General features: G+C 30.5%; 1 protein-coding gene across 4 annotated transcripts in view; it reads left to right on the top strand.

Annotated features, from left to right (window-relative positions):
- Positions 1-19,229, top strand: part of LOC129962601 (EF-hand calcium-binding domain-containing protein 4B-like) — a 132,464-nt gene that overhangs the window by 94,794 nt on the left and 18,441 nt on the right. For all 4 annotated transcript variants that reach the window (XM_056076415.1, XM_056076413.1, XM_056076414.1 and 1 more), the window contains one exon: positions 8,817-8,937. In XM_056076415.1, coding sequence (XP_055932390.1) covers positions 8,817-8,937 — 121 coding nt within the window. The remainder of the gene's footprint in view (positions 1-8,816; positions 8,938-19,229) is intronic.

The raw sequence follows: 19,229 nt of genomic DNA, 5'->3' as shown, positions 1-19,229 counted from the left end.
CACCCTGTGTTTTATTTAAAATTCCATTAAACAGAAGCCAGAACTTCTTATTTTATACTAATTTTTGATAGAAGAAATTTATATAATAAAATTTAAAATGTAAAATAGAAAATATAAACATACAAATTAAACATACTTAGTACTTACGTTATTTTTACCAAATATAACAACTTTATATTTTTGTTTCCAGTTTTCACCTTCGCAATATTAAGCAAACCTGTCGTGACTCGAGATGGATCGGATTCTGAGACCACATTTCGACAATTCCATTTCATTAAGGGGCGAGACGCGGAACAATGAGCACATTTGACCTTGGATTTCTCGCATTAGATACTTTTTTAGTTTTATTTTTTTTCACGTGTATGTGAGTGTTATGTCATTTCTGACAACATTTTATTTTTACTGAATATTTCGTATTTGATATGGCTAGTTTAAGTGATGTAAAAAAGCTTTCAGGAGTGGTACGAAGAAAATTTTATATGATATCTTTAAATAATGTGATCAAAAAGCAGAAAACGGGGAATTATATATTCCTTTCACACGTTCTTCGAAACGAGCCAGTCAAATTGCTGACGTTTCTATTAGCACCGACTTCATACCGATAGACAAAACATCCGACGAGAAGCAAGAGATGAACTTTATCAAATTTTTGTTTCACCTAAAATGTAAAAAGGGATGAAAGGGGGAGTGAAAAAGGGATGAAAAAAGTGAAAAGGGATGCATGAAAAACAAATTGACGAATTCGAGGCGCAACTGTGCAGTGCGCAAGCACTGGCCAACGCAATTTGCAAAGTTGAAAAAATGTGTTTGCTGCCTGTTGCATAGGATGAATAGCAAATCAAATAAGTTCAAAATTAATTTTTTCATAATAATATGAATTCTTAAAACCGGTTTTCTTAATTTAAAAACCGGTTTTCGAATGTGACAAATTTATTTTAAAAAATCGGTTTTTTAAAACCGGGTTTGAAAACCGTCAAACCCTAATCTCAATCCATCCATTCCAACGGATTGAGAGCGATTCCCTTTCTGGGCTTCGAGTCCTAAGGGTGTCATTGTCTTGAATGGGTGTTGCTATTTCCAAGCAATAAAAGGCATTGATTGGTTTAAACGAAAGTTGCTTGACAGTTTGATGGCCTCACTCGACATACGCTTCTTTTCATGCGGGCACAGTTAAAATGATTTAACTCACATTTTCATAAAAGCGAACTGGATTTTCCATTAGCTTTCCATGTACCGAATGTTTTTGATAATCCATGAGGATGACTCCTCGTTCATTTTTTGAAGTTCATTAGTGTGTGGAAAAATGGATAAAAACTCGTTTCAATTTTTTTTGCTGTTTTTTTATTGTACATTTTACACTGATAAATATTTGAAAGATGTGCTGCTTTTAATTAGTTTCAGTAAATCCTTTTAAAACCTTATTTCTATGGGAAGATAGGTTGATGCAGTGTGTATTTCGTTTTGCCGCCTTTTCTGTAATAAATGCTTCCAATTTCAAACTTTTTGCTGGCAGCAGAATAAAGCACTTTAAAATTTTTTAATTCAGATGAATCCTTATCCAAAAACATTCAGATAAAATGTATAAATTTTAGGTTTACTGTGTGCCGCTTTATTTGGGAATCAAGTGCATTCAGATTTTTAGATTCAAACTTTATATTACTGCCTTTTACTATAGGAATCTCTCTCTCTCTCTCTCTCTCTCTCTCTCTCTATATATATATATATATATATATATATATATATATATATATATATATATATATATATATATTGTTAAGGAAATACTATCTCTTGACGCTTTTTAAAAAATTATATCGTTCTAACATTAATAGTCTTTATTTATTATAACTAGATTTATCTTATATTTATCTTATCTTTCGCATTATAACTAGATTACATCGCGATAACAATTAGAGTCAGTGAGGATAAGCATTCATTGAAAATAGTGACTGCAGTATAAAGAGGCGAAGTCTCAGGAAGACGCTAAAGCATTCTAGATGAAGACGAACAACACCTTTTTGCTGTCTCCAATGTTTTTTTCTTACGTTTATTTACAATAATTGCAAACATGTTAAAAAAAGTGAAACCAATACATTTCTTAGTATCATTATTCGCTGCCTCCATGTATTATTTGCAAGGTAACTTGGGTAATTATGTATTCTTTGGATCCGTACGATTTAATGGCTACGAGTAAGAATCCATTTTTATTTTTGTACTTTCTATTGAGAAACTGAATAATTTCCATCATCAGCATTGCCACTTTTCATTGTGGAGTCATTAGAAAAGTTTTGGCAGTTATAAAACTTGCATTTTTTTGTGCATTTGGAATAATAATACAATAGAAAATGATATTAAATCTAGAAGCACAATAATGCCTTGTTGGGCAAGAATGTCCATTGTTTTACGTCAAAATTAATAACCGTCCTTTTTAAAGAATCTCCCAGTTGATACATATACATATTTTTTTCGCAATAAAAATCGGGGGGGGATTGGGAATGTGATTCTGAAAAAGGAATCTGAAAATTATGATTTTGATCATTTTCAATAAGAAATGAAGGCTATAGAGATGGAAGAAGCAATTTATCTTCAACCATCCTTGGTTGAGGTTTAAACAAATATGTACATTTTTTTCGATTTTGTTGAAGGGGCCATAATGATGAACTCGTTAGCAACGGTGGAGTTAACTTAATGGTTAAGATTTTTCTACTTAATACATTAAAAAAAGTGGTATTTTAGAATAGTTAGTAATAGAAGGTAAAATAAATGATGAGGGAATAAGCATTTATTTCCTTTCATTTCAAATACATTGGCTTCAAATCATTTCGTGATCCGAAAGCAAAATAGGTGGTCCGAAAGACTACATAATCTGTAGGATAATTGGAAGTATATCACAGAATTATAAACGTTTTTGTAACTGAGACTAGTTAATTAAAAAGCATTGTTTAAGAAGCCTCTTAGAACATTATTATGGATTCATATAAAGTATAGGCTCATTTCCTATCTCATACCAACAATTGACAAATTCTATAAGGAGAAGAGAAGAATTCTGGAGAAAATGACAAATTCTCTAAAATTCTTTCCCAGTAACGCTAACTAACTCTATACCATATGTAAATAGCTGTAGTTAAAAACATGTAAAGTATCAAGCAATGAATGGCGTATTATTGGATCCCTTATTAATAAAGCTTAAAATATTTTCAAAGGCTCCTTAAATAGCTTTACCTATGCATTTTATGTTGCTTTAGTTATGAATATACATGCTATTCGATTCATCATTATAAAATAAATAAACCTGCAAATCGACAATTTTTGAAAATGCATTCATTTTATTTTGTAATAAGCCTATTCAGAATCAAAATATTTTTGAATTGATAAACGAGAAGAGTTTCGTAAAGGAAGGCTTGAAAGTAACTGAATTTACAATTTCATACAACTTCTGTTATGCTTTGTTGTTTCTTTTTCTTACCGGGTAAATTGAATTTTGATTTGTTTAAAGATAAAAAAAATGACCGAAAATTGAAATTGTGTTTTCTTTGCGTGCAGCTTAATTGAATGCTTTCACTTGCATTTGTAACATCATTCATTGTTCATTAAACGAGGAAATTATGAAAATATGCAAATTTATCTGTATTTTATAAATTTTGAGTTCTTCAGTCCTGCTAGTGTGGTGAATAATTTTCCGTTATCTTTTTTATAATCCAAATAAATTCAATTTAATTTAATTTGCCTTAAAGATTATAGGAAAATATATTAGACGAATATGTTTATAATACACATTGCATTGCTAAGTTAATAATTTTTCTCTCTACAAAGAAATCATAAAAAGAAGACGAAGTTTTAATAATATAATGAAATAAAAGGAACTTAAACAGATTTTGAATAGTTGATATAAAGCGTACATGCTTTTTAAAAAAAATATTTAAATGTATGACATTTGAATAATTAAACGAATATAAAACAGGATTTTTAATTACATTTTTTACATCATTCAATTAAAATCCCAATAACACGAATGCAGATATGGAAATAACGAAACGTTCTCATTGTAGAGCAGTTCATTCAAAAATTTGTTGATGAGTCAACTTCAGAAGCTTTAAACAAACGTACAAAATTAGTCTACTTGTCTTTCATTTTAATTTTTAAAGTTTAGTGAGCCTCGGAAAGTAAATATCTATTAGAAATTCAAAATACTGATACTGTTTCACTAATAGGATTTAATTTATTTGAAAATAAATGAAATTAATCCGAACGAATCTCTCACCATAAATGTATCTGCTTAAGATGATTAACCACCAAGCACACGTTATAATAACTGACTTTGAGTCCCTTTACGACCAACGGGAGTTGTCTTCCCAAAACTTACTGGCGTGCCCTCCGTTATTCCCCTCCCAATGGAAAAAAAAAAAAAAATATGTGGACTTTGGGAAAGGCAGAGAGCTTACGAAGTATTAACCTCTGGTGTGTGAACATTTTTACTGAATTTATTGTGTGATCCTTGGCGAGTTTTTTGATAATTAATTCCAAAATCAAATTTGTGTTTGAGAGACGTTTTTCCAACTGATTGAAAACAAAATTTGCCAAAGAACGTAACCAATTTGATATATTTTTGGAGGCTTTTGAGTTATTGCGATAACATTCTTCTGGAAGTAGAGGCCAATAGTCCTTCAACTCCTTGTTGGATTTGGACTAAAAATTGATAAATACGTACTACTTAGATTGTGTATGGAGCTGTCTTATCTAGCTCTTATCGTTTTGTAGTTATCATATTAATTTATGATTGAACAGCAGGGCAGACAGACTTTCTCTGTATAGATTTCGTTCAAAATTTGATTAAGTTCTACGAATTTGGTGTAATGAACTTCTACCAAATTTTATCCATCTAGTTCAAAGCATTTTTTAAGTTATTTTAGTCACAGTCAGGCAGTAATTTTCCAAAAATGCATTTTTCGAATTTAGGGAGATCTAAAGCGTGGAGATTCATCAAAATGACGAGTGCGAAGTTTTTTTAAAGATTTTAATACTTTTTCAATATTTCCCATGTAAGAAAGTAAAAATAGACTCTGAATACGGCATGTCACATATACTTTTCCCATATTGTAGTTGGTTGAAATATAATTCCATAGGGCTGTTAACCCGTCTAGGACCTTTTTACTGTGCCTTCAAAGAAAAGAACAAGAGAGCTTGTTCTTCGCACTGAGACTTCCAAATTTAAAATTCTTTCCCTAACGATTCGCTCAGTTGCGTAATATAATAATCTGTTGATACTGTTTTGGCAACACTCTGTCGTCAACACTGCCATCGAAGTCGCGATTCACAACTTGATTTAAACCGTACCAAGACAGTATATGCTGTTGATGCCTTTATTTGCAATCTTACGCTTGGTTCATCAAAAGTCTTCTCATTGCAAATGTTATATAAGGGTTCTGTACACATCCCCTGACGAAATACGCCTTTCCTATTGTTTATGTTTACAAAATGCATTTCCTTAAAAAGGAGCATCTGAAGACATAGTCATTTATTTTCTTATTTGAGTAATTTCCGTCATTCAGCATATATCATGTAAGGAAAAAAAAACAACAAAAAACAACAACAACAACAACAAAAAAAAAAACGCGGAATGTTTTTAAAGTTTTTTTATTGTCGGAAGAGTCATTTATTATACATTTTCCTGTATATAAGAGTTGGTACATCCGTTGTACCAGCAGATAATTTTTTTCTATTTGATATATTTATACAAACAAACTATTTTGCTCTACGCACAGTTTGGTATAAACCAAATGTTAGAATTTTTCTCCTTTTGGGGAACTGATCTGTCTGTCTTTTAATCATTAGAGAGACAATATTTTCTTGCCCTTTCATATCACAGTATATGCTGTATTCAATTTATTACCAAGAGAGGGAGGACAAAAAATTTTCTGTGAATGATTTAAAATAACAAAAATATCTTAACTTAAAAGGCGTTTAAAGGAGAGGAAAGAACCTTTTCTTTATCAATATCCCCTTTGAAAGAGATATTCTAAATTTCTTCTATTTCTGTCATTCAAAGGTTAACATTTTATCTGGAATTCAAGATACTTACCTTTCTTGAAGGAAGCAGCGCAATACTAAAAAAAAAAAAAAAAAAAAAAAAAAAAAATCTGAGCAAGTGGAGTCGAGAATCCAAAAATGTATTTCTTTATGACTCAATCAAATCGCATCGGAATCCAGAAGTTCGCAGTTGAGGGCATCCGATGACGTTCATTTTAAAATGATGACGTAAAACTTCTGAGAAAATCGATCCATCTATTCTTTTCTTCTCAAGCAAAAGCTTGTGTGTAATGAGCGTACTTAAGAATGTGGTGCCAATTTTTATTAAAATCTTTTGTTTTCGCATGGGGTCATATTAAGGCAAACGATTTTTTTTCCAGCTCATTTTGTTCTAAAATAACAAATCGCCTATCTTGTTCGAAACATCTGCTTTTCTAATACTGAAAAATTTTGATGAGCTCAAAGTAATCTTTTCCAATTATTTATTCTGTAAAAAAGATAGTTCAATTTTTAAATTTATTTATAATATTTTTGAATAATTTATCTTTCAGTTTCTGCACTTGTTTTACAATGGCTAAACTTAAGACTTCCATTAAGAAAATGAGTTCGCCTTAAGAAAATGTACATTGCTAGATCTCTAATTTATTATCATATAACTTTTATCCTCTTACAATAAAGGAATAATGACTAATTTTGAACGAAGTATGATGAGGACTCTACTTTATGGAGGGGAGATACTTCATAATTATCATTTTGTAAAAAGAAGTTATCGTATAAGAAATCATCAAGAGAGCTTTACAATCCAAGATTAAGTGACAATATTTTAGAGATGCATTTTTTTTTTCTAACTTTCAGGTCTTTTTGAGAATGCGCAAATAATAGTTATTATTATAATTCTTCGAACAATTCCATCAGACTGTTTAATTATAGGGATTAAATATCTAACACTCCTCTTTTTCAGGAGAAAAATATTAGAATAATTCTATTTTATAATAAATTATGATACATAAAATAAGAAAAAAGCATGGAGAATTATTTTTTAGAAGATAAGTTGATTATATTTGTAATGTTTAGAATTATTCTTCGAATGGTACACTATTAACTCCATTCCGGGAATATCTAAATATTATGAAGGGAAATTTATATTTGATATTTGTTATGAATAGGAGAGAATGAATGCTGTGAAATTTGGCCAAATACATTTAGAAAGTTTATAACATGCAACAACGTTTCTGAAAGTTTCAATTATTTTATCGATAAATTTTTTACAGAACGTTAGATGTTTGATGTTTTTGTATTCTTTACTGACAATAGTTCCTAAACAATTAAATGCCAATAATAACTGTTTTCAGCGCCTCATACTTTTTTAAAGTGTAAACAAAAACTTTCTATCGACATTTTAAAATTCCATTATATATTTTTGCTTTTATGTTTCTTTATTTTTTTTATATAGATTATTATAAAGACTGGAATATTGATGATTTTGGAAATGCCAATAGACGCATTTAATTTTTTCTAGCATTTCTTTATTTATTCTGCTGTAACTCTAACGAATAATTGTACTATAAATTTTATTCTTGATTTTGTTAAATTTTCAAATATTGCCTCATTGGCTCACTGTTACTGATTTAAGTTAATAATTTGTCAGACGACGAATAGTTTTGATATAGAAATTGATAAAATTATTTTTGACTGTGAGTATAGCCTCAGAAGATCTCTGAGTACTTTCAGAAAGCAGACGATGATTTGATATTACCTTTGAACTCAGTCAGAATGAAAAATTGCTTTCGTTCGCCCTGTGTTAACTGTTCACGAAATGTAGCGAACAGTTAAAACCCTACTATAACTGCTTATGCTTAGCTTTAGCCAATGTCAATTTTTATGAATGTCAATTTTCAGAAGTTTTTCAGCTCAGAGAGACGTAGTCGCCTTTTAGGTGATCTCTAAAAGAGGGTTGAATATAAAAACAGCTTTTAAAAACATTAGTATTCATTAATTTATATTTGTTGAAAGTAGTCCGAAAATATAAAATGCATCTAAAAATTTGTTCAATTTCAAATGCTTGAACAAACTACTACAATATTCTTAAAAAATATCCACATATTTAACAGATTACAGGATTTTTGAATTATCTTAACTTAATATGTAAATGCAAATGTATCAAATTTTTCACATTTATGTAGGTCTTCCGCTGCATACAACCATCTAAATTAAATTTATTAAATTTAATGAATTAAACTATTCTTAACTATATGAAATAAAAGCAAAATCAGTTTCAGGGACATACCAGAAAAGTTTTTTAAATTATATAAAATTAAAGTTCAATTAAAAATTTCTCCGCAGTAATTTTTTAATTTCATTTTGGTTTCAATATCATGTATTTAAAATAATTATTTTTTCGCATTTACTGCTTATTTGAGAAAAACATTTTCAAAATGATAAATTAAATAAAATGTAAAAAAAAAGAAAAAGAATTTTTCTTTTTTTAAATCCTCTACATTTTTACAACAATTTTAAAACTTCTTACAACAGTTTGAAAGGAATTTAGAAGAGAATAGATTTAACACTCATCAAATGGCAAGTGTTCTGCGATAACATAAGAATATTTAGAATGTGTAAATTGTATTATGCAACAGAAAATTCGAATTGAATATGCTTAAAATAGAAAATAAGTGGAAATATTAATTTAAATGATCACTTTATTATAAATATTAATAATTACATATTAGGCGGCTTTTTCGAGATACTTTATTTGTAATAGCTTGATAGGCGTCATATTTTTCTTGCAGGATGCAGCTCCGACCCGAGTTTTCAAGGTGGTGTTTGTTGGAGATTCAGGAACGGGGAAAACTAGCATCTTGCAAAGATTTTGCACAGATACTTTCAAAGCAACCTTTAGTGCCACCATAGGTAAGTATATTCATTTACAGCACTCATAGTGATCATGCTTGTCATTTTTATGCTGTCAACTTACCTGCATTTATTAACAAAACTTGTCCATTGGAAGACTGTCCCATTCAAAAGAACGATTCTATCCACTCGGTGATATCCCTAATGAAGCATAAAGGATGCTAAATGTCAATAAAATTAATCCTAGTCATATAATTTTTTTCCCTACTGTAAACTAAGTATACGAATAAAAAAATTGCAATTTAAAAAATTTTTTTTTAAAGATATGATTTTTTTTAAAAGATCACAATTTAATAACTTTCCTTATTTTGCAAGTATTCCTGAACAGGAAAAAAAACTATTTACGGAATTATGTGTGTTTGGTGGAAACACTATCTTCAAATCGCAACAAATGCATGAATATAATCTGAACCAAAGTTTTAATACTAGAATTCATTCATATGTACCAAGTTTAGAGCTGAATCCGTGAATGATTTCATTGTTAACAAAACTATCGTGCTTTCGTGGACGTGATAAGTCATAAACGAATAAGCTGGATGAATGATTTTTAGTAAATCATTTATGTAACACAAATGCAGACCCGTGTCAAATTTGAGACTCAACCAATAAACAGCGAAAGTTCCATATTATAAACGCAATGTTTTTCTCATTATGATGATGATATCTCACCGGATATATGGCAGATAGGTTTAATCGCATCTGTGCTCATCCTTGGGTAGTGCCGTTTGTGTTCACGTTGCAGGATTACTGGAGCTTTGTCCAAAGACTTGACAAATGACTAGAAACCTATTAAAAAGCATTTTTTCATACTGATAAGAAAGTGACTGAGGGTTGAGGATTCTTTTGTTGTTGCCTATGGCACTTGTCATCTGACCTGGACCTCTGACCTGGTCAGCGATTTTAAGGCGAGTTTTAGTGTATGTTGTTTCAAAAGCGCTATCTAGGTACCAGAGTACGTCTTAGCTACTCATGCTTCACAGCACTTTTCAAGTGACGGACTTCATTCACAGATCGTAATTTAGACCTGAATCGAAGAAGGATCACCTTTGATCTAGTAGAAGCATGGTTATTCTTGCAGATATATTCGTGCACTTGCCACCATATACATGGAGGGTCTTCGACCGGCGAGGTTCGAGTTCACAACCCAAGGAATGCCAATCCAACGTCCTATCAACCAGGCTATCCCGGCCCTGAAGAGCTTTTTTCATAGAGAATAATCATCCTTTGCCTAAAAGTAAAAAATAATACTAAATACCAAAAATGAACGCTTGAGCTCCCTTTTATAAGAAGATGTCTCATCTTTTTTGAATGAGTTAATTTATAAAAAAATTCAGATTTTAATTTAAAATAAATATTTTCTGACATAATTTTTATCATTATGGTTGCATAAAAAATATTGGAGTATTTTTATAATTAATGCCTTGGTGATGAAAATAGAAATTTTTTTCTGATACCGATAAGTCTGTTTGAATATTACACCATGTAAAATCGTAATTTATACTAAATATTAAAAAAAAAAAAAAAAAAAAAAAAAAACTTTACTGACTAAATGCAGCCACAGATAATATGAAATAAAAAAAAAATCTTTTAAACATGGGCACAATAAAAAATCTATTTGTATTTCAAATTTCAAAATAGCTATTGCAATTATAAAGATATCGAGAATACTAATCGCAATAGTTTCCATTATATCATTTGAGCAGGAGTAAAACTGTTTTAACATTGACTGACAAAAATAAATTTATTCAAATAGAGCAGTACAATCTTAACCCGACAAAAATCAATGCCTCTTCTTTTATCTTAAATTCTAAAAAAGTTTCTTATATAAACATGTTACTAAAATTACCGAGTTAACGCTATAAAGCTTGAAAAATTCAAATTAAACAATGTTTGTCTAGACTAAATCAGACATATTGCTTTGTATATTCTAACTTCAGGTAAAGGAGTATTGGATCTGCCAAGAAAATAATCTGTAGGACAGGTAGTCTATAGTGAATATAGTAATATATAGGTGTCAAATATCGTGTCAGATAAAACAAAACTTTAGAATGTATTATTATTTATTAAAAAAATGGGAAAGTGACGCATTATTATGAATCGAGAGGTATTTCAAAAACAGAGAAAAGTTGATAGTGTTGAAACAATGAGGAAAACCCATTCTTCTGGTGTAAGTGAAAGAGGGGAAAAGAAAAAAAGAACACCAGCGTAGCACTGGGAATTTGATAATCAAAATTCATTTGCCTTTGATTACAATTCAAATGATAATATGTTCATGAAAAGAAGTTCATATATGTTCAGGATGATGATGAACATTCACATGCTGCTTGCTTTCTTTGCAAACAAATACATGATCTTATTAAAACTTCGTAAGAAATAAAGACCTTTAAAAGGCTTAAAAGTAAAATAAGGCGCTAATCAGATTTTGGTTTTTTTCACCATTTCCTGTTAATTCATTTCTTTTTAAAATAAATCATTAATTTTTTTTTAATTGTAGAATGCAATTTTTTTTCGTTAAAAAAACTCGATACAAAATTTATGTTTCTAAGAAGAGTGACTAATTCTATTCAAGTTTTAAGACTAGCTTATCCAAGAAAAATTTCATTCTTAATTTCCAAAATACTTCAATATAATAAATTCTAAGTATTTAGTATCTAACAAACTTGAATCAATAGTATTCATATTAAAAAAAAACAAAAAAACTCTTATTATTTTTTTAAATTCTTCCTGGGCTTGAATTTTTTTGGGTTTCAGATAAACAAAATCTTTTAAGATTTCTATTACGGTCATTGAAAACGGTTTGAAAAATATTTTCTAATTTGTTCAAGTTCTCTAGCTAAATTACACTGCAGCCTATATATTAAAAGAAATAAAGTAATTTGCATTCTTTATATTCCCTACTAAATTATTGTCTATTCTAAAAGAAAAAATGCTGAAAGGAAGAAGTGGGAAAAGAACCAGAAACATGTAACAAAGTTCTACTTCGTACTTTCCAGAGAAAGAAATTAAGACAATTTGCTCAATTATATTAATTGCTTCGCAATCTTTGTACTTTACGCCTAACCAAGAGTTTCAAAGAATACTTTTTTTCCCGGGCAAGAATGTTTATTTCCCTAAAGGGAAAATGTTCGAATTGTCGTTAAAGGTTATTAGCATAATAGTGCTCATTTTAATTACTTCGTTTCCGATGTGAATGTAAGTAGCATGCGGTGGTTAAATAGAGACCATTTTTTAGAGAAAAAAAATTATTTTATTAGTTGAGGTTTGGTTTTAATGATTTTTTGTGCTCTTTTTTTCGGGGGAGGGGGGGGGGAGTGATTTCAATGTATTTCGAGAGATTTTTTAAAATTCACTTCTTTTATTTTCTCGCGTACGATGAGTAGGAAGAAAAATTATTATAAATATCATGAGAGTCCGAAACATATATTTTTGCAATTGCGTCTTTCTGCCGGTATGTGGATAGGATAATAACTCAATCATAAAGAATTATGAAATTTGGTATGTGATTTTTTCATTAAATATGCAATTCAAATCCACCCGCGGAATTTGTCTGTTTGAAGTGGGTCTTAGCATCTTTCATTTCTTTCGAACACGAGAATTCAATCGCCGGCAATGGTCTTCCCGAAACTTTCTCCCTATGAATTGAATATGAATTTGTATTTTGGAGGCGCATTTTTTCCGAATCGAGTGAAATCAAAATTTAGCACAGAACTACAAACGCAGTCACAAAATACCGCACCAAATTTGATATATTTAAGTCATTCCATTTTTGAATGATCGCATTTACATGCTTCTGCAAGTAGAGACCGACAGACGTTCAGCTCCGGACGAGGCGGCTTTGGCTCAATACTCGATAGGTTTCGACATTAGAGACGTGAAATCTGAGAACCGAATTTCAGCCTGCCAGCTCTATACGTTTTGTAATTATGGTATTAAATTATATTTCTGCAACAGGACTTATTTCCTCTGAATATATTTTTTCTCAAAATCTGATAGAAATCTACGAGTATTAAATAAAGATCATATCTGTCAAGCTGAAAATATTTTTGAGTTATCTTTGTCACATACGGAGACGCAAACATAATGTCAAAAATGTGTTTTCGAACTCAGGATTACATAGAGATTCGTCAAAATCTCGGGTTAGAAATTTTTGATGGTTACAATATTCTCTCCGTATTCGAGAAAGTAAAAACCGAATGAGCTGGACAAATGCAATGCAATGTATGGATTTATCGTTATACTTGTAGATCCATATCGAATTTTGGAACCGATTTGTCGAAGAATGGAACATCTGTCAGCCTGGAGTATGTGATTCTAGTTGCTCGGAAACTGAATGACCAAGATAAATGCGCACTGCCTTTCCACCAGCATGGTAGTACATGTCAAGACGTGTGTGCCAGTCGGTGAAAAGAAAAACATTTAAAATTGACAGTTCTTTGTTTACCGCAAATGAAGGAGGCGCCGTATTGCATTAATCTACGAGACCATTCCCGCAAGCTCGTTTATTCTCTTTCTTCAAAATGTATTTACTTTTTGAAGTTCCTATTCTATTTTTAAAACATATATCTTTCTCTCATAAGATATATATTTTTAACGTTTCGAAAAAAGAATGATTACAAATCTGATGATATTTATCATAATTTATTTGTTTTTATAACAAAAGTATACGTTCTATCTTTCTGCCTATTTTCAAAGATGAATGAAAGTCATTCGTTTCATTTCTTTTCCAGATGTTATGACGATAATAAAGTGGCGAGGGGACCCTTTTCTCTTATGTATTTTATTGATCAGAGTAGGCATTTTACTGCCAAACACGATATGATATGAAACTCTTTAAATTATTATAGATTTATGTCACTAGAAATTTCTTATAATGAAAGGCTTTAGTGAATGACATAAGTATTAAACTTCCAGAAAATTAGAACATTGAATTCAATCTAAAAATGAATTCTACGATTTTTTATAGCTCAGTTTAGATGACTATAGGCTGAAAATGGAAAATATGCAATAAAGAAAGCCGTTCACACTAGGATGACATTTCTGTTTCGTGGACTGAATTAGAAAAAAAAATAAAATATTTTATTTACACTTTTCAGTTTTAAAACCTGAAAACAAAAAAATCATGCAGTAACTATTAATTTTTTAAAAAAATTGCTGCGTCGCATTTATTTTCTGCCACTCTTCGAAGTTCAATGTACTATTGCTCACATTCTATTCAAAAATATCTTTTTAACGATTCATTCATTTGATTCTTAGAAATTAATTTGAATTTTGTCAGTTTTGTGATTATAACTATAGAATTATTTCAATAATATAAAAATAATGCGCCATTAAAAATATCGAGTTAAGCTGATCTTAGACTGTAGGATACAGCATCATATATCTTTTAGGTTAAAAATAGATTAAACTAACATATGCATTAGCTTAATAAGTCTCTCGGGTTCCTTCGATCTAGACATATAGTTTCTGGAGACAAAATGGGTCATAATTTAGGAGATCAAAGAAATTTACGAAGTTAACTTAAAATTCATTTAGTCGAGTTCTGCTTGTTATTGAGAATAGAAAATATCGTTTCGAAAATAGAAATATGAGTTTCTAACTACCGGAATCTTCTATTATCTTTTCATGGGAAACAAAATATTCTACTAAAAAGGAGGAAGACGGAAACAGGAATGAATTTTAGGCAGAAAAGAAGCACACGAGGAGTTAATCAATCCTTGCCTCAAATTGTTAATTCAAAGGAATCATGTTGCTGAGTTAGAAAGCAAAACTTTCCCATTATTTTTTTTAAACGGTAGTGTTTACTAAAACTAAAGGAAGAGATCTTTCTATTCCATTATAAATGATCCGAGTCGAAATTGTTTGAATAATTGATTGAAATGTTTTCTGTTGAAAACACAACTTCCTTTCATTACTAAGACTTATTTGAACAGCATCGGGAAAGCTACATAAAAAAGAAGTAAAAAGACATGCATCTGTGTGCCTTCAATTTTCAATGTATAAACATAATATTCGTTGTGGTTGATTGATTATATTTGTTTAATATTTGTGGTGATTTGTATCTTCGAGAGAGTTTTTTCTGTTAAACATAAATTTCATAGGAATGCGAAAGATTCTTTTTCTTTGTTTAATTTGATAGGGAACAGGATAATAGGAAACTGAATAAAACTCAGAAGAATTATTTATTTGAAAAACTCAGAATATTTATTTGAAATAACAAAAAAAGGGGGGGGGAAGAGTCATTTGGTAACAAATTTAAACTATGCTTACGTTCAAATTAATTATAAAACCCAAAGCTAAATAGATTCTATAATAACTTGCCGTATCGAACGGGTTCAGTAACATTTCCTGTGGATGAAGACATCTGCATACGATTACTTCCAAAACAATCTATTACATTTCTTAAGTTACTCTTTTTTAATACAATTATTTAATTGAAATATATATCACGCGTTATTAGACTTTTAAAGATTTTTAATGTTTTCAATACTGTGTGGTACGTTTTCTCGTCATCGTTATTTTTCGTTTTCGTCTCATTAAGACAGAAACTTATTCAGTGAGAGAAAAGATACCAAATAAAAATTTAAACAAAAACGGCTTTTATTGTTAAACGTTTCATTTTGTACATCGTGGCCCCGATAAGTTAACGACTGGCCTTTTACTTTACACAGACGAGTATATTTGTCGAGAGAAGGAAGCGTATAAATAAAGAGCTGATCTGAAATAAATTCCTCGTGTGGCAAATCCTGCGCTATAAAGAATGTAATGAAGTCAGACCTGGAAAACGTTCGTAACATTTCTCAATTTTTTCCGATACCGATATATTTCTTTTAGTAATCCTTTTTTTTTTAGTTATTCAACTATTCGGACTAACCTTCTTTTCCCAATTAATCTTGATATCTGGAATTCCATTGCATTATCCTCAAAAATGCAGAAATACACAAAATATGAAAAATCTCTCTTCAGAAAATAAGTGGCAAATCGATTACAATATTCTATTTTACAGCACAAAATAAGTAAAAATGAGCCATAATAGAATAAAAACTCATTAAACAAGAACAGACTAGAGGCATGCTCTGTTATCGTTATCTTCAACTGTTTAATGCACGGGGACAAATAGTTGAAACAATCGATGATTTCAATAACTACCGTGGTTTCAGCAGTTTGCATAATACTCCCGGCTTTGGTTATATGGAAGTGCGTTATATCCCTCGTTAACATTCATGAAATGGAAATATCCAATTAAATATTCAACCAAACTGAATGAACGGTTGAAATGCCGTTCATTATTTAAATGCTGTATTTCAAGCGATGCATTCAGAAAGTGATACACTCCTCGCTTATTTGAATTCTATAAGAGAGATATGCAAGAGAAGTTTCATATTAAAGTTTAAATTCGTGACTTGCACTGTAGCGATGCAATGAGAAACTTTGTTATTATTAAACTCTGGACACTCTAGTCGATAAATATAGCTATAAAACACGGAACACATTTTTGAATATGATTCTTATTATTTTTTTTGTTCCCTATCTCCCATTGAGCAAAGTATTAGAAAATGAAACGAAACACACAGTTTTCTCTAACCTGTGATTTATATCAAATTCTGAAATGCGTATCATGTGGAAGATCTATTTTGAGTCTTGAAGAAGTCTCTGTTTTAATTGCAGCGAAAGTTTTATCCTCTTGTATTGTGTCCTTTATCCATTCCAAATATACAAGGACTTGCAATTCATTTAATTTCCTAAACGACGGCGGCTCACCCATTTCGATTGAAATTTGTAAAATAAATAGTGAAAAAATAAAATATAAAAATTGCAACAAATGATTGAAAATGATGTATGCAAATCAGTTCATGAAATATCATTCGATAATTTACTATGACAAAGATAGGTGAAATTCTCTTATGTGATGGAGTCTTAATGGAAGTCTAAATTATAATTATAAGCTCACAGGAACCCGTGTCAGATATCATGTGGTAATATTTGTTTGGCCTCTTTTTGCATGTAAGGAATCTTTGTGGTGAGGGTCTACATTCAATTCGAGCTGATGTATTGTTTCATCTTTATCCTGTACATTTTGTTGATGAGCACTCTTTCGCTGCCATTCTGTGTTGTTTTCTGAAAAAGAGAAAAAAACAATGAAACGGATGGATTGAAGGTGTTGTAATAATCTTCAAAACGTCCGCCATCTCGTCTCATCTTATCGTCACTTGTCTGACAGAATAAGGCAAATTGCAAAGAGGCACAAAAAATAAGTTATTTGACAATCTTTAATATGTCTTTAAATATTTAAATGTCTCCGAGCAATATACTTATGAGCAATGTGTTTCCATCAAATTGTTTCTAATAAAAAAGAAACAAGCAATAAAAAGACAGGATAAAGTAACTTTATCTGGATCATCGCATCCACGTCAGTCTGTTTGACTGGGATTAACTATTGATGGGCGCCCTCAGCATCGCTCATAATTTGCCAATATCTATATAAATACATAAAAATTATACCCAATTCTAATACATAGTGGTCAGTTATGAATTTTTTAATAGCAGTCTAGCACATATATATCTATCTATATCTATACTTATAATAAAGCTCAATGTGTGTGTGTGTGTGTGTGTGTGTGTGTGTTGGCGCTCTACAGGCCAGGTCATTTGACATACAGCTATCAAATTTGGTACATGTATACCTTAGAGGTCGGGAATGTGCACCTGGGGTCCCTTTTTTTGAAATTTTAATTAGAATTTTAATTATTAATTAAAAACTAACTTTCCCGCCAAAAGAATCTTCCATTTTCCCCACCGCCAACTTTTCCGCCAAAAAAATCTTCCATTATCCCCAGCGCCAAACGAGAAAGGCTTCCGTTGTTTTTTTCTCCCAACAGTAATGAGGCTAGGGTTAAAATTTTTCGGCGGATTATTTCAATCGGTTCTGCTTATTTTCTTAATGTTCGATGCATTTAAAATTAAACATTGTTAATGAATCAATCTTTCAGATTCATTCTGAAGTACTTTTGAATTAAAATAAAACAGAATAAAGGAAATTAAAAATTTCTAATCCGCATAGCGTTACCCCAACTGGCGTAGAAAAAATCACGTATTTGCGTTACGTAACCGGCGAAGAAAATTCACGCATGCGCATTCTGTTCTGATTGTTGCCATGACAACATGTATATGCTTATAGTTTTAAGTACAACGTTTTTTAAGTAGTTTTTTTAAAACCTGTTTTCAACCGTTTATTTTAAACGATTCGTTTTATTTTCTTAGTGTTTGATGCATTTAAATTTAAACATTGTTAATGAATCGATCTGCTCATAATGAATCTAAGAAAATTTTGTTGACCAACTCTTGAGATATTACATAAATTTAAAAAAATATTCTTTAGTGCCCATAAAGTTTAAACGCTGAGTGACTCTATTTTCAGTAATCAGATTATAAAAAAATGCTTTGTTTCAGTAAAAAATATTATTATATTAATTGAAGATAAATTCTTTCCACTTTAATTTAAAGCATAAATTCTACGGGTGCTAACAGAAAATGAGAGAGATACATATTACGTTATGACTGAAGGCCTTTATAATATTATGAATGAATTATATGATAATCAAAATTTGAAGTTTTAAAATATTTTGATGAAGAAGCTATTAAAGTAGAAATTGCATAAAATATTTAATTATTAAAATTTTAACGAACATTAAGATTGGCGAACCGGCTGGTCGCCAAAGGCGGCTAGTACTTATATAAAGCTCAATGTGTGTGTGTGTGTGTGTTGGCGCTCTACAGAAAAGACCATTTCACCTACAGCTACCAAATTTGGTACATGTATACCTTGGAGGTCGAGAATGTGCACCTGGGGTCCCTTTTTTTGAATTTTTCATTAGAATTTTAATTATTAATTAAAAACTTACTTTCCCGCCAAAAAAATCTTCATTTTCCCCACCGGCAAATGAGTAAGGCTTCAGTTTTTTCCCCCCACACTAATGAGGCTAGGGTTAACATTTTTCGGCCGATTATTTCATACGATTCTGTTTATTTTTTATTAGTTTGATGCATTTAAAATTAAACATTATTAACTTATCGATCTTTCAGATTCATTCTGAAGTACTTTTGAATTAAAATAAAATAGAATAAATGAAATAAAAAATTTCAAATCTGCATAGCGTTACCCCAACTAGCGTAGAAAATTCACGCATTTGCGTTAACATAATTGGCGTTGAAAATTCATGCATGCGCATTGTGTTCTGATTGTTGACAATACGGACTTGGTTTTGAAGGTTTAATATGTTTTCGACAGGTTATTT

This window comes from Argiope bruennichi, chromosome 3 (assembly GCF_947563725.1).
Source record: "Argiope bruennichi chromosome 3, qqArgBrue1.1, whole genome shotgun sequence".
Lineage (NCBI taxonomy): Eukaryota > Metazoa > Arthropoda > Arachnida > Araneae > Araneidae > Argiope > Argiope bruennichi.
The sequence above is the reverse complement of the archived record's forward strand: the minus strand, read 5'-3'. Positions and strand labels throughout refer to the sequence as shown.